This window comes from Heptranchias perlo, chromosome 20 (genome assembly GCF_035084215.1).
Source record: "Heptranchias perlo isolate sHepPer1 chromosome 20, sHepPer1.hap1, whole genome shotgun sequence".
Classification (NCBI taxonomy): Eukaryota; Metazoa; Chordata; class Chondrichthyes; order Hexanchiformes; family Hexanchidae; genus Heptranchias; species Heptranchias perlo.
In genome coordinates this window covers 44,564,884-44,583,747 of record NC_090344.1, presented here as the reverse complement: position 1 = coordinate 44,583,747, position 18,864 = coordinate 44,564,884, and the positions used below count along the sequence as shown (strand labels likewise).

General features: G+C 47.6%; 1 protein-coding gene across 6 annotated transcripts in view; it reads left to right on the top strand.

Annotated features, from left to right (window-relative positions):
- The window catches only part of LOC137335785 (fibroblast growth factor receptor 1-like), a 211,967-nt gene that overhangs the window by 158,252 nt on the left and 34,851 nt on the right, over nt 1-18,864 (top strand). For 5 of the 6 annotated variants that reach the window (XM_068001189.1, XM_068001192.1, XM_068001190.1 and 2 more), the window contains 4 exons: nt 616-785; nt 8,008-8,131; nt 15,620-15,810; nt 18,544-18,694. In XM_068001189.1, coding sequence (XP_067857290.1) covers nt 616-785; nt 8,008-8,131; nt 15,620-15,810; nt 18,544-18,694 — 636 coding nt within the window. The remainder of the gene's footprint in view (nt 1-615; nt 786-8,007; nt 8,132-15,619; nt 15,811-18,543; nt 18,695-18,864) is intronic. The other variant, XM_068001194.1, reaches the window with a different exon arrangement.

Below are 18,864 nucleotides of genomic sequence, written 5' to 3'. Positions count from 1 at the left end.
CAAACCTATGAACATACAACAGCAACTTGCATTTATATAGCGCCTTTAATGTCCCAAGGCACTTCACAGGAGTGTAATCAGACAAAATAATTGACACTGAGCCAAAGTAGGAGACATTGGGACAGGTGACCAAAAACTTGGTCAAAGAGGTAGGTTTTCAGGAGGCACTTAACGGAGGAGAGAGAGGTGGAGAAGCGAAAAGGTTCAGGGAGGGAATTTCAGAATTTAAGGCCCAGGCGGCTGAAGGCACGGCCGCCAATGGTGGAGTGAGAATTGGAGGAGCGCAGAGTTCTCGGGAGGGTCGGTGAATGGGACAGATACAAAGGAATTATGGAGAAATTCACAGCACTGTTTGTCATGATGGGGGAGATTTTACCTCCTTGTTGCAGTGCCACCTTGGTACAATGACCTCATTGTGGACTGCTCCAAAGCAGTGAGAACCTGCAAATAATTTTGTCCATCACACGAATAGACTTGAAAATAAAACACTTGAAAGTAAGTGCTCCGCGAATGGAATTCTACATTTTTTTTGTTACAACAAATGAGCGTTGCCAGAAAATGGCCGAGCCCACCGAGCTGTGAGAAATTAAAATGTGCCTCCTTTGTTCTTGACAGGACCCCCCTACTGGGCTCAGCCGGAGAAGATGGAGAAGAAACTTCACGCCGTGCCTGCGATGAAAACGGTAAAGTTCCGCTGCCCGGCTGGCGGGAACCCGCTGCCGTTACTTCGGTGGCTGAAGAATGGCAAAGACTTCAAGCCAGACCACCGAATTGGCGGCTACAAGGTACGATCAAATCGCGACCCTGTTACAAAACCCTCAGCCTGGGACTTGGCGTCCCAGCCAAGCCTAATTGCTAGTCAGTCAGCAGGGGCAAGGCTTCATTCTTTGGAATAGAAATTATCCTCCAGATTTCTCCACATTGTTTTTCCTCTCTGAAGGGGCAGGCCAATTCCATAACAGCTAGCGGGGTAGCTGGTTGGATGGGCCGCGCTCATGGTCTATCGTAACATTTATTTTACTCAGGGTTCAGAAAGTGGGTTGGGGGGGAGGGGGCAGGTTCAGTTGAGAGCGAGTCTCGTCTTCTTCACTGCACTAGTCGAACCTGTCCTCGCGGCCGGCACCTGATGCACCAGCCTTAGCAGCCAGCTGCAACCTGAGAATAAATTATCTGAAAGCCCGAGGACCCAGTAATAAATCCCGACTGCCAGGCACGGCAAATCCTGGCAAGTTTCCTTTTTGGGTTTGCAGCTAGCTGCCGAGACCAGTGCATCAGGTGTCAGTGCCTCCAGCATAGGCTTAACACTCTATAAGAGCTCATCTTTAATGAGGTAACTTCCTTCCTTGGATAATTGTTTCGTTTTAATGGAGCCTGTCCCCACCAAATTCTTGATCTGTCAGATTTTTGGAAAAAGATTTTAAATATCGGGCCAAGTAAAGTTTAGAGCATGTAACTCGGAGCACTAAAAAGACCGGGGTGGAGGGAGGTGTGCACAGGGGGGAGAGAAACTTTAAATGGCGAGATTCGTGAATCCCTCGTCACTCGGTGTCCTTGAAATATAAAGTACCCGAGGAGACTGGGCACAGTTGGTGTTTCTCTTGTCTCCTATCACACAGGAGATCGGCGCTGTCTTGTCCAATGTTCACTGAGACAATTGGGAGCTGTCAAGACTGAGATCGATAGGTTTTTGTGAGGTGAGGGTACCAAGGGATATGGAGCAAAGGCAAGTGAGTGGAGCTGAGATGCAGATCAGCCATGATCTCATAGAATTGTCGAGCAACAACAACAGGAGCTCCATTAATGTAGAAGAACGTCCCCAAGGTGCTTCACCAAGCCACATTAGGACATTTTAGGACAGGTGACTATAAGTTTGGTCAAAGAGGTAGGTTATAAGGAGCGACCTAAAGGAGGAGAGAGAGGCAAAGAGGTTTAGGGAGGGAATTCCAGAGTTTAGCGCCTAGGCAGTTGAAGGCACGGCCGCCAATGGTGGAGCGATGAAAATCGGGGATGCACAAGAGGCCAGAATTGGAGCAGGCCCAAGGGGCTGAATGGCCGACTCCTGTTCCTCATGTTCCTGGCCAATTCACTCCCTTTTCGATCATTGTGGAAACAATAAAGGGCTGATGGAGTGAGCAGGAGAGTGGGATTGGACCCGGTGGGGCACAACACCATTGTGGATTTGATGGGCTGAGCCACCTGTTTCTTGTGTGGCAACATCCAGCGATTATTAAATCGGCAACTCCCAAATGGTCCCGGCCCAGCTGCAATTACAAAACGACCACTGCCAGCAAGATCAAGTCGGGTCTGGGGGGAACGGATCATTCTGAAACGAGTGCCATTCAATGGCTTCCTCTGCACCGAGTGCATTTGAAGTACTGGAGGATGTTGAACTGGACTGATGTGTGTTCAACGGGAGCAAACCACAAAAGTGTCGACAATTGAAGGTGTAGGCAAGCTGAGAGTGTCCTGAGTTACAAATAACCAGCGCAGATTCAATGCAGACCACCGAGGAGAGAATGTTTCAGCAGGTATCCAAGATCTGCGCTCAGTGAAGGGGTCGAACACTTCTGATACACACTCACTGAGCCTGTCATTCACTCGCTCGCACTCATTCGGCAGTGAGCCCTCACCAAAGATACGCCTCGGTGCTGAAGTATTCACACAGTGTTTGATTGTGCCAACTTGCATTCCAGCACCGGTGTCAAATGTTTTCTGCCTTAGCTGCCGGCTAAGGTATCAGATTCCCCTGGGGAGAACAGGTACCTGCCGTTTCTTGCCCCACTGAATCACAAATCATTTCACGCCCCTCGTTCCCCTCCGCCCCCCCAACCCAAACCTGTGGGCAAGTTCACCGACCCCCGCCCACCCCCCACAATCGAAAAAATAAGCAACACACACTGCGAGCATCACTCCAAGCGGAGACTTCGACTGAGATCGGCATCCATTAGTTGGAGAAATGCTGGGACTTGAGTTTTGATAAGAAAGTATTGTCTCAATGATAATGTGATGCTGTTATGATATATTATTGGATTACTTCAGAACAATTGACGTGTTTCTTTTTAAGGTAATCATGAAAATGGATATTCCTCCTCAGGATATGTTGTGTTTCTCTCATATATATTTATATTATATATAATAAACTCCTCTCACACGCTTAATGCACTTCATTGCCGTCAAACTGGTAACCTGTTCGCTGGGATAATCTCATCCAATCATCAAGGTGACTGATGCTGCAGGAATTCACTTTGGGATTTCCATATCCTACAAAGCCACCTTCTGTTCCATTGCAGGAATCTGTGTACAACGTTTAAAGGTGGGCTTTTAGCACTTGGATTGGTGGAAAAAATTTTTAAATAGCGGTGTGAAACCATGTATTCTCTTTTGGGAGTCGGACAGTGTGACGCCACAATGGGTTTGGTGGATCTGAGCTCTTCTGTCTTGCGAGTTGTCGTAACCTGGGTGGGTGAAGGGGAGGGGGGTGTGGGGAAGTCCGAGGGCTGCTCTTCTCTCTTTCCCCTTGCCACAGATTCCTGCCACATCGGCGTACTTCCCAAGAGCCTGCTGTCAGGAGTAATGGTCCAAGGGAACTGCTCCCATTCCGGTCAGCTCCTGGGGGACGTGCTGGGAGAGTGAGGGGTGGGCAGGGGTGGGGGGGGGGAGAGAAGGAAAGTTTCCCTGCTGAAATGGACCCGCTGTGAAATGGACTGGTTGGTTTCTGCGGGAGGGTCACTCGGTGATGCTGAACACCTGTTCCCTTGCCCCACGTCCCCCAGATGTAGACAGCGGTGAGATTGATCACGTCACCACACAGTGAGGACAGGGCCGCATACTTCAGTGACAAGGGGAGCCTTTCATTGGGGAGGAATGAAACCTGATGCTGTTGCCGCCCACTTTCCATTGTCTGTTCCCTGTCGCTGATGGGGCTATCCTCAATCAGGTGACTTATCTCCACCTGAGTGCTTTTGATTGATGAGTCTCAGCCCTGTATTGTATTCCACAGTCAAACACCAGCCAGGTATCGCAATTGTGTTCTCCCCAGTTACCTGATTGGCAGGTTGTAATGGAGGTGTGGTTGTATTTTACTGTCTCTCTCTCTCCCCGTCCCCGTCCCCCCACCTCCAATAATCCTGGTTGGGCAGGAGGCCAGTGCCTCTCCAAACCCTTGCTCAAGTGGCCACTCTTTATTTGCAGTGGTGAAGACTGCCTCGACAGTGGCTGTCAGCAGATTATTCAATCCATGGGTGGTTTCACAGCCTGTCCCCTGCCCAGCTGGTCACTTTCCAACAATCGAAGAGCCCCCAAACCCTGCCTGATTCCTCTTCAAGGGTCCTGAGGCCAGCTGTAATGTTTCCAATGCTGTTGAGTTAAGATTGACTAAACTCAACATCGTGTGCCTGGCTTCAAACTGTGGAGTTTTTCCCCCTGTGATCACATTGTCCATTTCGGGCTTCACCTGTCTATCAGAAATCAGCCCCCGCCCCCCATCTCCACCCTGTTGGTACAACATGTTAAAGGCCTTGCCGACTGCTCGACTTGGCAGCACTGTCTGCTGTGTACGTATAGCTCTGCGGACTTGAGCTCTAGTCGAACGCGCCGATCGACCTGGCAACGGGTTAGCGTGACGAAGGTTGTGATTAACTGAACGCAGCACACCTGTTGACTGCCCGTCTGGCGCCCCGCTGGTCAGCTGGCGGAAATCAGTGCGGGTGTTCAACTAACCTCCACTGCCCCACAGTCACCCCAACACGTTACTCGAGGAAGTTCTCCTGTGAGGCCTGCACGATCGGGTGGCCCCACCACAATGGGGAGGCTGAGGCACCTCACAAGTTACACTGCGTCCCTGACTACATCTCAAGCGTTGATGCTGAGGCCCTGTGTTTCCCGATGGAGGAGCGCCTCATTCTCCCGGCCAGTGGGCTCGTGTGTAATTGGTTCCAGGCGAGGCGCTCGTGTACGATCTCGGCCCTCGTGTTGTCGGTGCCCGATTGGCGTCTGTCTCCATCAACCGAAAGCGGAGAGTGATGCCAGTGGAGAGAGAGGGACAGCAGCTGGGTGGAGGTAAGATCTCCCCTCCCACACACCCTAAAATTGTCTCTACTCCAAGAACCACGGCTTCAAGGCGTGGCAGGAGGCCGTGCGTCTGGGAAACGCCGCCCCCACCCCTCCCCGTGTCATCTGATTGTTGGGCACCGTTGCAGAAAGCAACTCGGCAAGATCTAGAGCGAGCTGGAATTGGCTGGCTCCTCACTAAAAGGAGACAGGGGCGGCGTCTGCAGCAAAGTATCCGGTATCTGGAGAGACCACCCTCTCTGCCAGCCAACTCCTTGCTGGGCACTAAGCACAGGCAGGCTGGAGAGCGAGGAAGCAGATTTCCCCTCCTCACCCACTGTCAGTTGGGTACGTGGCGCTCAAGAAAATGAGACCAAGAGGCCAGATCCGTAGATTTTAAATCGCTCAAACTTCACACTAACCTTTCTTTTACTTTTAAGTTTAGAAAACATCAAGATTAAACAGTTTGATTCAATTTTTAACACTGCATTTCAATGTCTCTTCTGCTGAAGTGTTAACATAATTAGTGGTGTAGCTTATTAATTAATGTAATGTACCTTCCCAGGAGGATTTGGGATGGGGGTTCCTGAGGGGATGGGTGGATTAAATGAACCATCGATGAATTTAAGGGGAAGCTGGAGATACACATGAGGGAGAAAGGAATAGAAGGTCACACAGACGGGGTGAGATGTGGAGTGGTGGAAGGAGGCTGGTGTGGAGCATGAACATTGGCATGGTCAGCTGTTTGTATACTGTACATACGATGTGATTCGATGTCGACTCCAAAACTATTGGATAATGTAGGAAATGCATGTCAAAAATCAAAATTTTCTGGAAGGGAGGGGGTGAGGGAATACCCTGGAGAAAATAACCATCCCTTTCAGCTTTTCATGTGCCTGGGGCGTGTTCCTTAAATTTGTGCGAAGGGATGTTGGTTACGCCAATAGCTTAAGATGTAACAAGCCTGCTGACCCTCCCGGCAGAGAGTGGCCCAGTTGGCCTTGCCCTCTGATTTTTAATTCCCTCCACTTGGCACCTCCGCAGTTGCCTGGTATAAAATGGTTTGTGGCTCCATGGAAATAGTGGGTTTGAGATTATTCACAGCCATAGAACAGCAACATGGGGAAAAGCCTGCTCCATGAAATCAGACCGCCAATCACATTGGTTGCCATTCAGCCTTTGGTTTGTCAGCCGGCCCATTACAAGGACAATCTGCTGCCCTGCTCTCTCTCCCCCCCATCTCCTGTATCTTCCCTCAGCTTCAAATGTTTATCTGCTTTTCCCTGAAAATAGAGTCTGCCTCAACTGTGGCAAAGTTTTTACCTGCTCCAGCAACTCCCTGGATAAAGCGGTTTCTCCGTAACCTCTCTCCTCGGTCTCTGAATCAAACAGCCTTTTAAGAAAAATAATGTGCCATGCAATGCCATTGCCTTGCTTAAACTCTGGTCCCAACTGGATATCTCCAGCTGAAACTCCACACCAGCAATGTCGTTGATTGTTTCCACAGCATGGACGAGATGAAAGGGTCCCGATCCTGTTACTTACCCATGTTAAGATGGCTGACATTGGGAGTGACCAGATGTGCTGAAGTCACAGCTTCGAGGTTAGCAGTGCACTTGCAACATCTGTTTTAATGATTAGATTGTGTTTGGAGTCGGCTGGAGCCTGTCACACAGCAGCTGAGACAGATTATTCCATCCCTCTCAGTGAGGGCAGGGTCACCCGTGAAGGGCCTTTTTTTTGGTGGTGGTGAGGTGGGGGTGGAGGGGGGCCGCTGCCCTTTCATGTAGGTCAAAGGTCACAGAGAGAAAATGTCTTGGGATCATCTCCGTCCTGACACAACATTGCGGAATGTTGAGCTTTGTTTCAAATAGCCCCTGCAGTCCTTTAACCTTTTGCGCACTGGACATCAGAGACTGAGGTTTAAGAGCTTACACGCCCTCTAGGTTTTCCACCTTTTATGTCTGTGTTTCTCTCTCTCTCTCTCTCTCCCCCGATTTATTCAATCAGCAACAAGGATGAGATGGCCCGAGCTGAGGCCTGTCCATGTCTAACCACTGAACAGGACTGAAAGGGGTGCCTCCATACCTAGGTGTAGCTCCCGTGTTCCCTCTGTCTACCTCTCTGTGCTAGTTGTGGAGCTCGGTGCTCAGTGAGAATTAGTTGAAGGTCACTATGAGTTCGGGCTGTGAAGTGAATCTTGGCTTGTGATGCTCTCTGTCAACTATTTATGTAGCCTCACAAATTTCCCAGAAAGTACTGCTATTTTAAGTCCTCCTTATGTATGGTTTCTGAGGATGTTGTGAAGGGGGAGGTCTACTCAATCATAGGAACAGGAGTAGGCCATTCAGTCCCATGAGCCTGCTCAGCCATTCAGTTAGATCATGGCTGATCTGTACCTCAACTCCATTTGCCCTCCTTTGCTCCATATCCCTTGCCTAACAAAAAACCTATCGATCTCGAGATGCAACAAGGTAATGGAGTGTATTAATTTCTTTAGTTGCTTCTCGGAAGCATATAAATAGCACCATTAGTTTCTCAGATATACCAGCTGGAATAAAGCTGAAGCAGTTTGCCTTGAATTAGGAGTTTGACCAGCATCCAGCAGATTGGTACGGACAAGTGAGATGTAACGATTTTACAGGTAAGGCATGATACTTTGGAAATCCAACCCTCTGTGTCACAGAGCAATGGGACACAGATCCATGACATCCAAGGGGGCAAGTTATGGCCCGGCATCCACATAGGCCAGGGATTTTCCAATGTGAAGAGAGGGGAAAGTGGAGTCAAGGGTCAGGCTGGACCACACTACTGCACATCCACATTAGCTGGGCAGAGGAGCAGAGGCTTGGCCAGCGCTGATGCCTTCAGTGGTCAGGATTGTTGGCGCTGGGTATCTGCTGTACTTTTTAAGCCATGTTGTTTTTACAACTTATATTTTCTGCTCATCTCCTAAAGGTCCGATCACAGCACTGGAGTCTCATCATGGACGGCGTTGTGCCTTCAGACAAGGCCAATTACACTTGTGTGGTGGTGAACAAATACGGCAGCATCAACCACACGTACCAGCTGGATGTTGTCGGTAAGAAACTTAGACCATTCTTCTTAATGGAAGAACCCTTAAAAAGGGGAATGGAACAGAAAAGTAGAGATGTTTTGCTACAGTTGTACAGGGCATTGGTGAGACCACATCTAGAATACTGTGCACAGTTTTGGTCTCCTTATTTAAGAAAGGACATGATTGCTTTGGAGGTGGATCAGAGAAGGTTCACTCGACTGATTTCTGGGATGAGGGGGTTATCTTATGAGGAAAGGTTGGACAAGTTGGGCCTGTATACACTGGACTTTAGAAGAATGAAAGGTAACCTTATTGAAACATGTAAGCTCCTGAGGGGACTAGAAGGGGTAGATGCCGAGAGGATGTTTCCCCTTGTGGGAGAGACTAGAACTAGGGGCCACAGTTTAAAAATAAGGCGTCTCCCATTTAAGACTGAGATGAGGAGAAATTTTTTCTCTCAGAGGGACGTGAGTCTGTGGAACTCCCTTCCCCAGAGAGCAGTGGAGGCAGGGTCATTGAATATTTTTAAGGCTGAGTTAGATGGACTCCTGATTAACAAGGGAGTCAAAGGTTATAGTTGGTAAATGGGAAAGTAGGGTTGAGGTCACAATCAGATCAGCCATGATCTTGTCAAATGGCAGAGCAGGCTCGAGGGGCCGAATGGCCTACTCCTGCTCTTAATTGATATGTTCGTATGCTGTCAAAGGATGTCCAGGTAAAAGATTGGGTTTACCCCTCATAATCTGGCTGTTAATGTTGGTGTCTTCCATCTCTTTTGAAGAGCTGAGGTCTTGATGCACTGGTTTGACTTCATGGGGTGCACAAATGGCCCCCTGCTGTGCTCTATGTTTCAATGATATCAGTTGTTAAAGTTATGGTTTTCAGCCCCTGTGCTTCCCTCTGTTTGATTATGTCAGCGGAATGAGTTAACTCTGCTTTAGAGCCTTTATGATATGGAATTACATGTCGAGTGGAATACACTGTCCACTTTAATAGCATGGGGCTCCAGTCTTCCATCTGGGGATAATAATCTAAGAGTGAGTACGTCGGGCGAGTGAGGGGCGGGGGGAAGAAACAGAACATGGACGTGCAATACTGTACCACTGTACTGTTCTATGACTCAATCAGAATCAGACAGTGTTTATTCTCTGAGGGGGTTCAGTCCCATTGAATGAACGCACGTATATCTGGGCGGCTTCCAAAAGCAGAGCAAGTGAACCATTCAAAACTGATTGAATTTGATTACATTACTTAAGGTGAAGGAGTAGGAAAGAATTCCGTGCCCAACTGAAGAAAAAAGTATTTGCTAATGCCGGTCAGATGCAGCTGTGACAGGCTCTTTGTTAAATTACTGGGCCTGTGTTTGCTTGCTTTGGCCCATGACCCCCTCTCTCTGTGAATTGGCTGTCATGTTTATTTTCTCTGTCCTTGATGGGTCACTCACCTGTCTGGAACAGTAAAGGAAGCTTTTGTGTTAATGTTTGACAGGCTTGCCTTTCAATGGACCCCCTTATTACTTGGAGTTTACTTCTGGTTGTGCTTATCTTAAACAGACAGGAAATCCCCTCCCCCCCACCCACCTCCAGTTCATTAATGTTTGCGATCTAATATTGTCAAATTGGCTCTTGTTGTACATTCTCTTTCAGAGCCAGTCGGGGCAGAGGAAGGATTTCATTCACTTTACCAATTGTTTTTTTCTCACAAAAAACAAAGCTGTGCGTGGCCAGCTCTAATCTTATCCATTAGAAACCTGAAAAGCTCACACCCCAGCTGTCAGGAAATGGACCCTGCAGCTTTGTTTTGAGCCTTGTTTTCAAACCGAGGTTGATTCTATCGAGGTTGGAAAACTGGGAATTCGAAAAAGAAATCTTTTCAGAGAAGCACAGTTATTTAGTGCACCGAACTATTGTGGAGCGGCTGTTTTCCGAAATTATCCTTTGAATGTTATTTTATATTAGCTTCCCCACACAACCTCTCCTTCCCTTTCAGGTTTCTCTCTCTACCTGTCATACCTCAGCCCAATTGTTAGGCCTCGACCACTGCTCTAATCAGCTCCCCAAGACGAGGAAGGGAGTGATTGTCCTTCTGATTTTATCTGTGGCTCAGCGGGTCGCACTTCTCGCCTCTGAGTCAGAAGGTTATGGGTTCAAGTCCCACTCCAGAGACTTGAGCACAAAATCGAGGCTGACACTTCCAGTACAGTACTGAAGGGGCGCTGCACTGTCGAGGTGCCATCTTTCAGATGAGACGTTAAACCGAGGCCCCGTCTGTCCACTCAGATAGACATAAAAGATCCCATAGCACTATTTCGAAGAAGAGCAGGGGAGTTCTCCCTGGTGTCCTGGCTAATATTCACCTCTCAACCAACATTGTTAAAAAATAGAATATTTTGTTGCTGTCCTGAGACCGTGAAAGGCACAATACAAATGCAAGTCTTTCTTTTGAAATGGGATGAAACATCAGGCTTGGTGACTAGCTGGGTCCTTGGGAGTATTGAGAAAAGAATGCTCTTGTTCCAGATAACTGCACTGACTGCAGCCACATTAATAAACAACTCTCCAGCCCTGGGTGGGGGAGGGTGGAGTGATTTACATCTCCTTCCTAACAAGTCCACAGAAACAGCAGCAATAAATCCTCATGCTCTTCCTTATAAACTCAGTGTGTTTATTATACCAGAGACTCTCATTACTTGCCCTGCTTTAATTGCCCCCTCCTTAGCATTGACTGTCCTGGGTGCTTTAAGGGTAAAAGGGACGGGTTGTAAATCAGGCTCGTTTGTCCCGAGCTTGTGAATGTCACTTAGCACTTTGACATAAAGGTTTGTGTATTTGATACTGAAGGTGCCTGATGGCTGTTGGGGCACGATGAAATAAAATGTGGATGTCAGTTGGTGAGGAGTTGTAATTGAGAAATGAATCTCGATCAGGAATGTCAATGAAAACAGCACAGGTTCCACAGGTATATGCCGGAATAGTTTGGGGCAAGAAGGGCTTCTGGAGTAAAGGCAGCACGTTGGAATCCAAAAAGGAAAAGGAGCCTCCCAATGGCCCAGGAATTGAATGCGCTACCAAGTGTGGGACCGAGTCATTGGGAGCAGGAACGTTCCATGTTGGAACCACAGTCTGTGACGTTTGCTGATCTGAACCCGAGCGTTCAGTGGGTTTTCAACACTCCTAAGTGTCCAAGAGTTTGGGTGAGGACTGCGATGCACTCAACAGAAAGGGGTGCCTTCTTGAAGCCACACTAGTCGAATAGCCACTTTGGGCAAGGCACCAGAAGGTTGTTGGCAAACTTGGAGCCCAGATTCAATAAGAGGCAGCATCTTCGGGAGGAAGAGGGAAGGAATACGTGGGATGGGGTTGGAGCAAATTTGAAAGGAAATGCCAGCTCGATCGTAAATCCTAGGTTGACAACACTTAACCAATATCGCAGAGAGCACAGCTTTCCATCCACCTCCGGACAGAGGGGTTTTTTTTCCTGTTGTTTTCTTTAAGAAAAATTGATGACAGACAACGCCTTATTTCTGTTCTGCCTGCCATCTTTCTGCCTGCTCACTTGCTTGACTGCTTCAAGAGTCATCGTGGTCATAACCTGTCAGAGACCAAACCTGCCTGCACAGGTAAAGTGGCAGCAAGTCGGCAGTTCCTGAAGCTGTGTCGCCCGCCCTCCGGACAGATCGCTGTCCGCCTGCTAACAGATTTTCTGTGTATTTGTTGATTGACCATCCTGTGATTCCTGTTGCAGTGCGCCATTTAAAAATATTTCTGCACTTAGAGCACAGTTTTCCTTTGGGGAGCTAATGCAGACTTTTGCAAGTTATGGTACATGGTCACTGGGAGTGTGTGCATGTTGGCAAGGGGTTCCCCAATAAACACATATTAGTCTGAAAGCAATTGTTTTAAAACTGATTGGACGGAGGTCGTAGTTTCTGAGCCTTGTTGGGATTGTACTTCACGGTATCACAGTTGGGAATCTCCAAAGCACCTGGCAGAAGGTATCCGGAAGCTGGAAAGTGCAGCCAACATTCTTTAGCCTTTCACACACGTGGCACTGTAATCAGGCCCAGAGCAGGGGGCACTTTACTGAGAATCATTTCTCAATCTTGCAGCCTCAACCCTGTGACCAGTGGGCAGAGGAAGCAGGAGAGTGGGAGACGGGCACAGCCTGGCACTGGAAGAGCCCTGGGGGACACTCCCCACCCTATCCATTTATTTAATTTCTCCAACCCCCGAGATGAAGTCACTCGCCTTCCCTCAATGGTTCCCATAACTGTAGCGGAGAATCGTAGGCACGGCCTCATGTCCAGCCACTCCCAACAGCACAGCATGTGGGGCTATAAACCTTGATTTGAACACAAGAGCCTGGTCTTTTGTGTTTTAAGGAGTTACTATGGGAGCTTTTCAGTTGCCTCCTGCATCCCGACCCTTAACCCTGTAACGCGCCAACCCCACAGGATCTCTGCAAACAGAGTCCCATTCTGCAGGTCCCCCCAGCCTCCACATCAACAGCCCTTAGCATGTAGAGTCACAGTTTATATGTGTATATGTGTGTGCGTGCGTGTGTCTGTGTCTGTGCACACGCATGCAAGCGTGCGAGTGTGTTATTGTGCAGGCTTGAGTGTGTACATATGTGCGTGTGGGTGCGTGCATGCGTGGGTGCATCTATGTGCGTGTGTTGTGTTGCACGTTAATCTAAAACTTGCAACAGGAAAGGAAAGAAATTCGTGAAGTTATTCTTTTCAAAAGGTCACCTATGTGGCATGTTACAAAGGGTTAATGGCTTCTCAGCCTTCGGTTGAGCAGTTTGTGAAGAACAGGCCCACATGCAGTGCGGCTTTCAAATTCAGCGACCCTAAAGGCCCTGCCTCAAAATTACCTAAATACTTGGGGGCCTCGACACTTTAAAATGAATGGAATGTCAAAATGACATTCGATAGCAGCTGATACTATTAAGGCCAGCTTGTGGAGCAGCAGTAAGGAAGAGAGAATACTCAGTAGGCACTGAAGAAAGGAGTATAATGCATACTGGTTATTTTTTGTTCCTTAAGAGAGGGCATTGGTTAATACTTCTCCTAGTTTCTACATATTTGGCCTGATCCTGACAGCAGCAAAAAGCCATAATACCTGCTAGGCCTCCTGCTTGCTTTGTTCAACCCCCTCTGAATTGGCCCCATAGCTCCAGGAACAGGAAGCTGTTCAGGCCTAATAGGAAAAAAAGGAAAAGGGATACAGGGCACTTCAAAAGTATACCATGTAATTGAAGGCGGATGTCGGGAACATATTGATAACTGCACAAATCTCAGTCCAGGAACACTCAGCCCTGTACTGTTTACAGCTGGAGGTTTGTCGTGATTTAAGGGTTTGGAGGCAGCTGTCACGTTACAGCGTTTAACTGAGGAGCAACAGAAACCAAACCCAACTCATTTCACATGAAACTTCTCATTCAATTGAGAATTTTTTTTATTGCTGGGGGAGGGGATTAACTCGTTCCATTCTAAGGCTTCCCCAAGTCCCAGATAGTGCAGCCACCTCACCTCACCAGCACCACTTCAGGCTGTGGGGAGAGGGGCTTGATATGGAAAGCACTGTTTAGTTGCTCAGTTTGGACACTAGCCATCTGTATGTCGTTGTTCTGGCTCTCTCTGCATTTGTTTCCATCCGTAAATCTGTTTCTGTCTTTCTGTCCCAGTTTTTCTTTTTTTTTCGTTCTGTCACCTTGCTTTCTCTCTCCTTGTCCTCTTTTTCTGTCTGACTTTCTCTGTGCGTCTCTCACAACCTCTTTTTCTCTGTCTTCTCTCTTTCACTCTGTTGGTGTTGTGTTAGCCCTCTCTGTCTTTCTGTCTGTCTGTCTGTCTGTCTCTCTCCCTCTCTCACTCTCTTGGTGTTATGTTAGCTCTCTCTGTCACTATCTGTCTCTCTCCCTGTGGTTGTGTGTGTGTCTCTCTCTCACTGTTTTGCTCTGAGCCTTGCTTTAGTGGAGAGGTGTTAGCCAAAAGCCAGGAGTAGCAAAGGAGGTGGGTTGGGGGGGAGGCAATGGATGATTTGGCCCAGCCCACTCATGGCCTCTACAGCTAGGAAAAGGGAAGTCTTTGTTGAGGCTGGAGAGTAGGATGACAATGAGGGATGGGATGGTGTGTGGCTTGGGGAGCTCGAGGAGATGGGGAGATATTGTACCTTTTGCTGCACACTTCCACACAGACTTCACCAGGGAATTTATTGTCAACCAATACGCAGACACTGCCTATGAATATTAATGTATGTTAAGTGTTAGGAACTAACAGTTGTTTATTAACCTTAGGCTCATTGTGAGCAGCACTTCAACCGAAACATTGAGCCTGCAAATAATTAGTAGATAGGGTTAATTGATGGCATAAATAACAGAGGTTGCGATGTGAGTTCAGTTATGTCAGTGATTCAGCATTAACTGCCTGTAGATTATACATTTACATGTGAGATCAGTGTCTGAGATTGATATGAATTGGCGAGATTTATTTCGGATTCGATTCCTTAGATGTCTGAAAAGTTAACAGAATTTAGACAGCCAGTCTATTGAGTAGATTAAAGTCTATATGCTTGTAGTTAGCAATGTTTCCAGCACTATATGACCTCGACCTTATGAGCTGGAGTGGGTGAACTGGTTGCCTGGCCTTCCTCGGGGAGGATGGTGAGAGGTCAGAGTGATGAACCTCTGTCTGGAGAGGTACTATCCATTCCTCCTGGATTCTCTGCTCCTGGCTAAATTCACCTTCTGTGCTGACAGTTGGATCTAAACTCGTTAGCTTAAATCTCAACCTGCCTTGATCTCCAGGTAACTCGTACACCAAAGTGATCCTCTTATATCTGCCTGTACCTGGCTGGTGTAGCCGTACAGTCTTAACTTCTGTAATCTTTTTCGCTCTTTATCGGAGATGCATTTTCTGATTTGCAGAGACACCTTTCTATATATACTGGACAAAGAACTGCTCCACCTTCGACAACAAAGACTACAACGAAATCTACTCAAAGAACTAGATCGAAGCTAAGAACTGAAGACTGAGAATTAAAGACTGAGCTTTAATGGCAAAAACTACTATCTTGTGTCTCCTCAAATCCCTAAGGCCTCCTCAATTCTATTGACCAATCTGAGTGAGAGGTGTTTGAATTTTTCAGCCCTTTTCGTGTCAATCACCTGTCCCAGCCCCGTTGATACCTCTGCTGAATACAAATCAATGAAGCTGCAGCCCTGGACATGCTGGGTCTCTCACTAGCTTCTCAGGTGTTTGCTAACAAAGGATAGCACACAGGTCCAGACACACAGGACATCTTCATGAGCCATCTCCAGGCCTGCGGCCTTGATGGCTTGTCTTCTATCCCTGGTGAGGAGTGTTTTGTTGGTGTAAGCCCTCCTGGCTCAATTAGCAGTTATCCCTTCCCATACCCAGTATTCGGGCCTGACTGCTGACTCCCCATTTTGAATGCAAGTTGTTGTTGTAATCCAGTGATGATGCTCCATTCACTTTCTCGTCTCTTTCAGAACGATCCCCTCATCGGCCAATCCTACAGGCCGGCCTCCCTGCCAACAAGAGCGTGACTGTGGGCAGCGACGTGGAGTTTGTCTGCAAAGTGTACAGCGACCCCCAGCCCCACATTCAGTGGCTGAAGCACGTGGAGGTGAATGGGAGCTGGGTGGGGCCCGATGGCTCCCCCTACGTTCAGGTCCTCAAAGTAAGTTCTCAGCCGCTGATACAAATAGTTGAAGAATGAGGCACCTTCAGTGTCAGTGTGGAAATGATCCTGTAGGACTGCAGGAGGGATCAGGCCGTGCGAACATTCCTCATTCACAGCCACTTCGTACAACTTGTTCAGATCATCTTGCCCTGCAAAACATTGGTTGCATTGCGATAGGTTGTTTATTACTTAGAAAGCCTATAAGAGGATCGTCAGAGTCAAGGCAAATCCAACATGTGACCTCCTGCTCACAGCACGGACCTGTCATTGTGGGCATAAGTAGAAGGAGTTACAAGAGTTACAGGTCCCCCCCAACCCTAAACATCAGCCATTCAGGTTAAGGATAAGTAGGAGTGATATGTGTTTACCCTGATTTCAGCCCTTTAGGGGATTGGCATGTACAAGGAGTGACGTGTACTGGTTCCAACCTGAGAGCTTGGGTGGCTGGGGTCGTGTACAAGGAGTTACATGTACTGGTTCCAACCTGAGAGCTTGGGTGGCTGGGGTCATGTACAAGGAGTGACGTGTGCTCCCCCCAATCAGTAATTGAGACCTCATAAGAGCAACAGGTGAGCTGGGCAACTGCTGAGCATGAGGAATCACGAGTGACCTCTGCTGCTCTGGTTCCGTGGCTATGCCACCATACTGGCTAACCCTTTCCACTTGATATTAAAGTCTTCAATATCAATTAAAGGAAATGGCAGCAATTCCTTGAAGACAGAGATTGCAGGTTCGGGGATGTGCGGCCTGGACGGGAGGAAAGCACAGTCATCGGGACAGAAATTGGTAGTAATCAAATGACAAAACTGCAACAAAGTCTTCAACATCTAGTAAAAGGCCACAAACTATGTTTGCCAACTGGAAATGCCCGCTTTTGTTATACTGGGCACAAACTGAGCTAAGGTTATGACATAGTGAAGTTAATCACATTCCAGAAGGCTGACTTTCAATTCACTGCCTTTATATTGCGATAAGCCACTGTATTGGTGTGAAGCCAATTTTTTTGTAGTTGGAATTTTATAGGGCCATCTTAGCATGTTCCTCCATTTTGATATTGCGAGATTAAGAGTACTCGCTCATAAGTTTTACTCGCAACGATTCCCATTGCCTTGCCCTAACAAGACTGTAACAAGAGTAAAACAGCTTTAGTGTTCTGCCGGGCCCCTGAAAGATGTCCACAGGGTCATTGTAGCAGCAAGGACACATGGTTGTACAGATTCTCATTGACTGCAATGCTGTCCTGAAGGTGTGTGAATGCCACATGGGGGCAGGGACAAGGCCATCTTCCTGAAGTGTGGCCCCCACACTGACATTGGCTCCAACGGTCATTTTTAACTTTTAATCCTCAGGTGACATCACTGGAAACCAATGTCCATTTTCACCCTCGCTGGTTTAAGTAAATTTCAGTCCTCCTCTGGTGATTCTGTTGCTGGTCTTCATTTACGAACTGAAATTCTGCCCAGCTCTGTTTGTATTGAATTTTCCCCAATTCCTTTTGGTTTCTCCTTCCCTGTCCAACCTTCCGCCCAAAACGGAACACATCCCATTCTCCAGCTGAGCAGGACCACAGCCTCCTTTGCTGCCAGGGTCTGTATCTAGTGCTGAGAGGTCTGTGGAAGCAGTTCAGATGGTTTACCCTCCTTCTCCCCTACATTTGTGGGCAGACATTTGTCTCTAGCGATTGTCTCCCCATTTGCCCTGACTCTGCAGCACAAGCCCACAACCTGCTGCTGCATGGTGTTGTTTTGAAGTACATGAGCCGAGAGACTGCCCTTTGCAGTCAGAAGTGTTAATCTCAAATTGAATGAAGAACCGGGTAAGAGATTTTGATGGACAACTTTCCTCTCAGTGAAGGACTAAAGTTTGAAAATGGCCTTTTCCTTGCACACCAGTTTAGTCGACCTCAGTTACCATGTTAATGTAACGGTGGTGGAATCATTGGTTCTTCATCCATTGATGAGCTACAGAGGGTGTGACCTTTCATGTAACTACTGCAAACTCCAAAACTTGACCAAAATGGCGGTTTCCCATCCATATTGTGTTCTACTATGTGGACTCGGGCCTTCCAGGTTTAAATCCTGTGTGAAAACCATATATTTTTCTCCGCTGCCCCGAATCTTTGTCCAAGTCGTACTTTGGTATTTGCCAAGTTTTCACAACTGATTAGGAGTACAGATCTGTCAGCTTATCAATCATAGCTGGAATTTTTGACCATTCAGGTTTGAGCTCAATCCTGTGACTGTTTAACCAGTTGTACTCAAACTAGGATAACTTTGTGATGACCTTTATTTTAACATGACCTCAGGGTCTGAGTGACGCTGGCAAGGCCACATTTGTTGCCCATCCCTAGTTGCTCTGGGACAGTGGTGGTGGGCTACCATCTTGACCAGTGATTGTTTTACTACTAAGTGGCTTGCTGGGCCACTTCAGAAGGCATTCAGAATCAACCACGTTGTGTGGGGCTGCAGTCACACAGGGAAGACCAGCTAGTAGGTGTTGTAGGTTCCCCTCCTTGAAGGACGTGTGTGAACCACCCTGGTCTTTAGCAACAATCCAGCAATTTTCATGCTCATTTGCTCTGGTGCCAACTTTGATTTGCAGTTTTCCTTATACAATCTTTCCTCCCCCACCCCACCCTCTGGTGACTTTTCAGTGGAGAAAGACCCAAGGATGTGTTTTATTGAAGTCTCTTATTTGCAGGTCTACCAACGTTTTCTGTTATTGTTCTAGCATTCGGGGATTAATAGCACGGATGCGGAAGTGCTGACTCTGTACAATGTGACTGAAGCTGGCAGCGGAGAGTATATTTGTAAAGTTTCCAATTATATTGGTGAGGCCAATCAATCTGCGTGGCTCACAGTAACCAGCCCAAAGTCGGAAGGTAAAACCCAAAGCCAGAAAACAAGTCAAAAAAAAGGGGCTGGGAACGTGTAGCTGGTGAATGAGTGGGTAAAATATTCCATTACCCTATTGGTGGTGCAAGCCTTTGTTCTCTCCCCTTTTTCTGCTGTTTATGTGCAAAACCAAACATGAACATGGAAAAATGCCCAC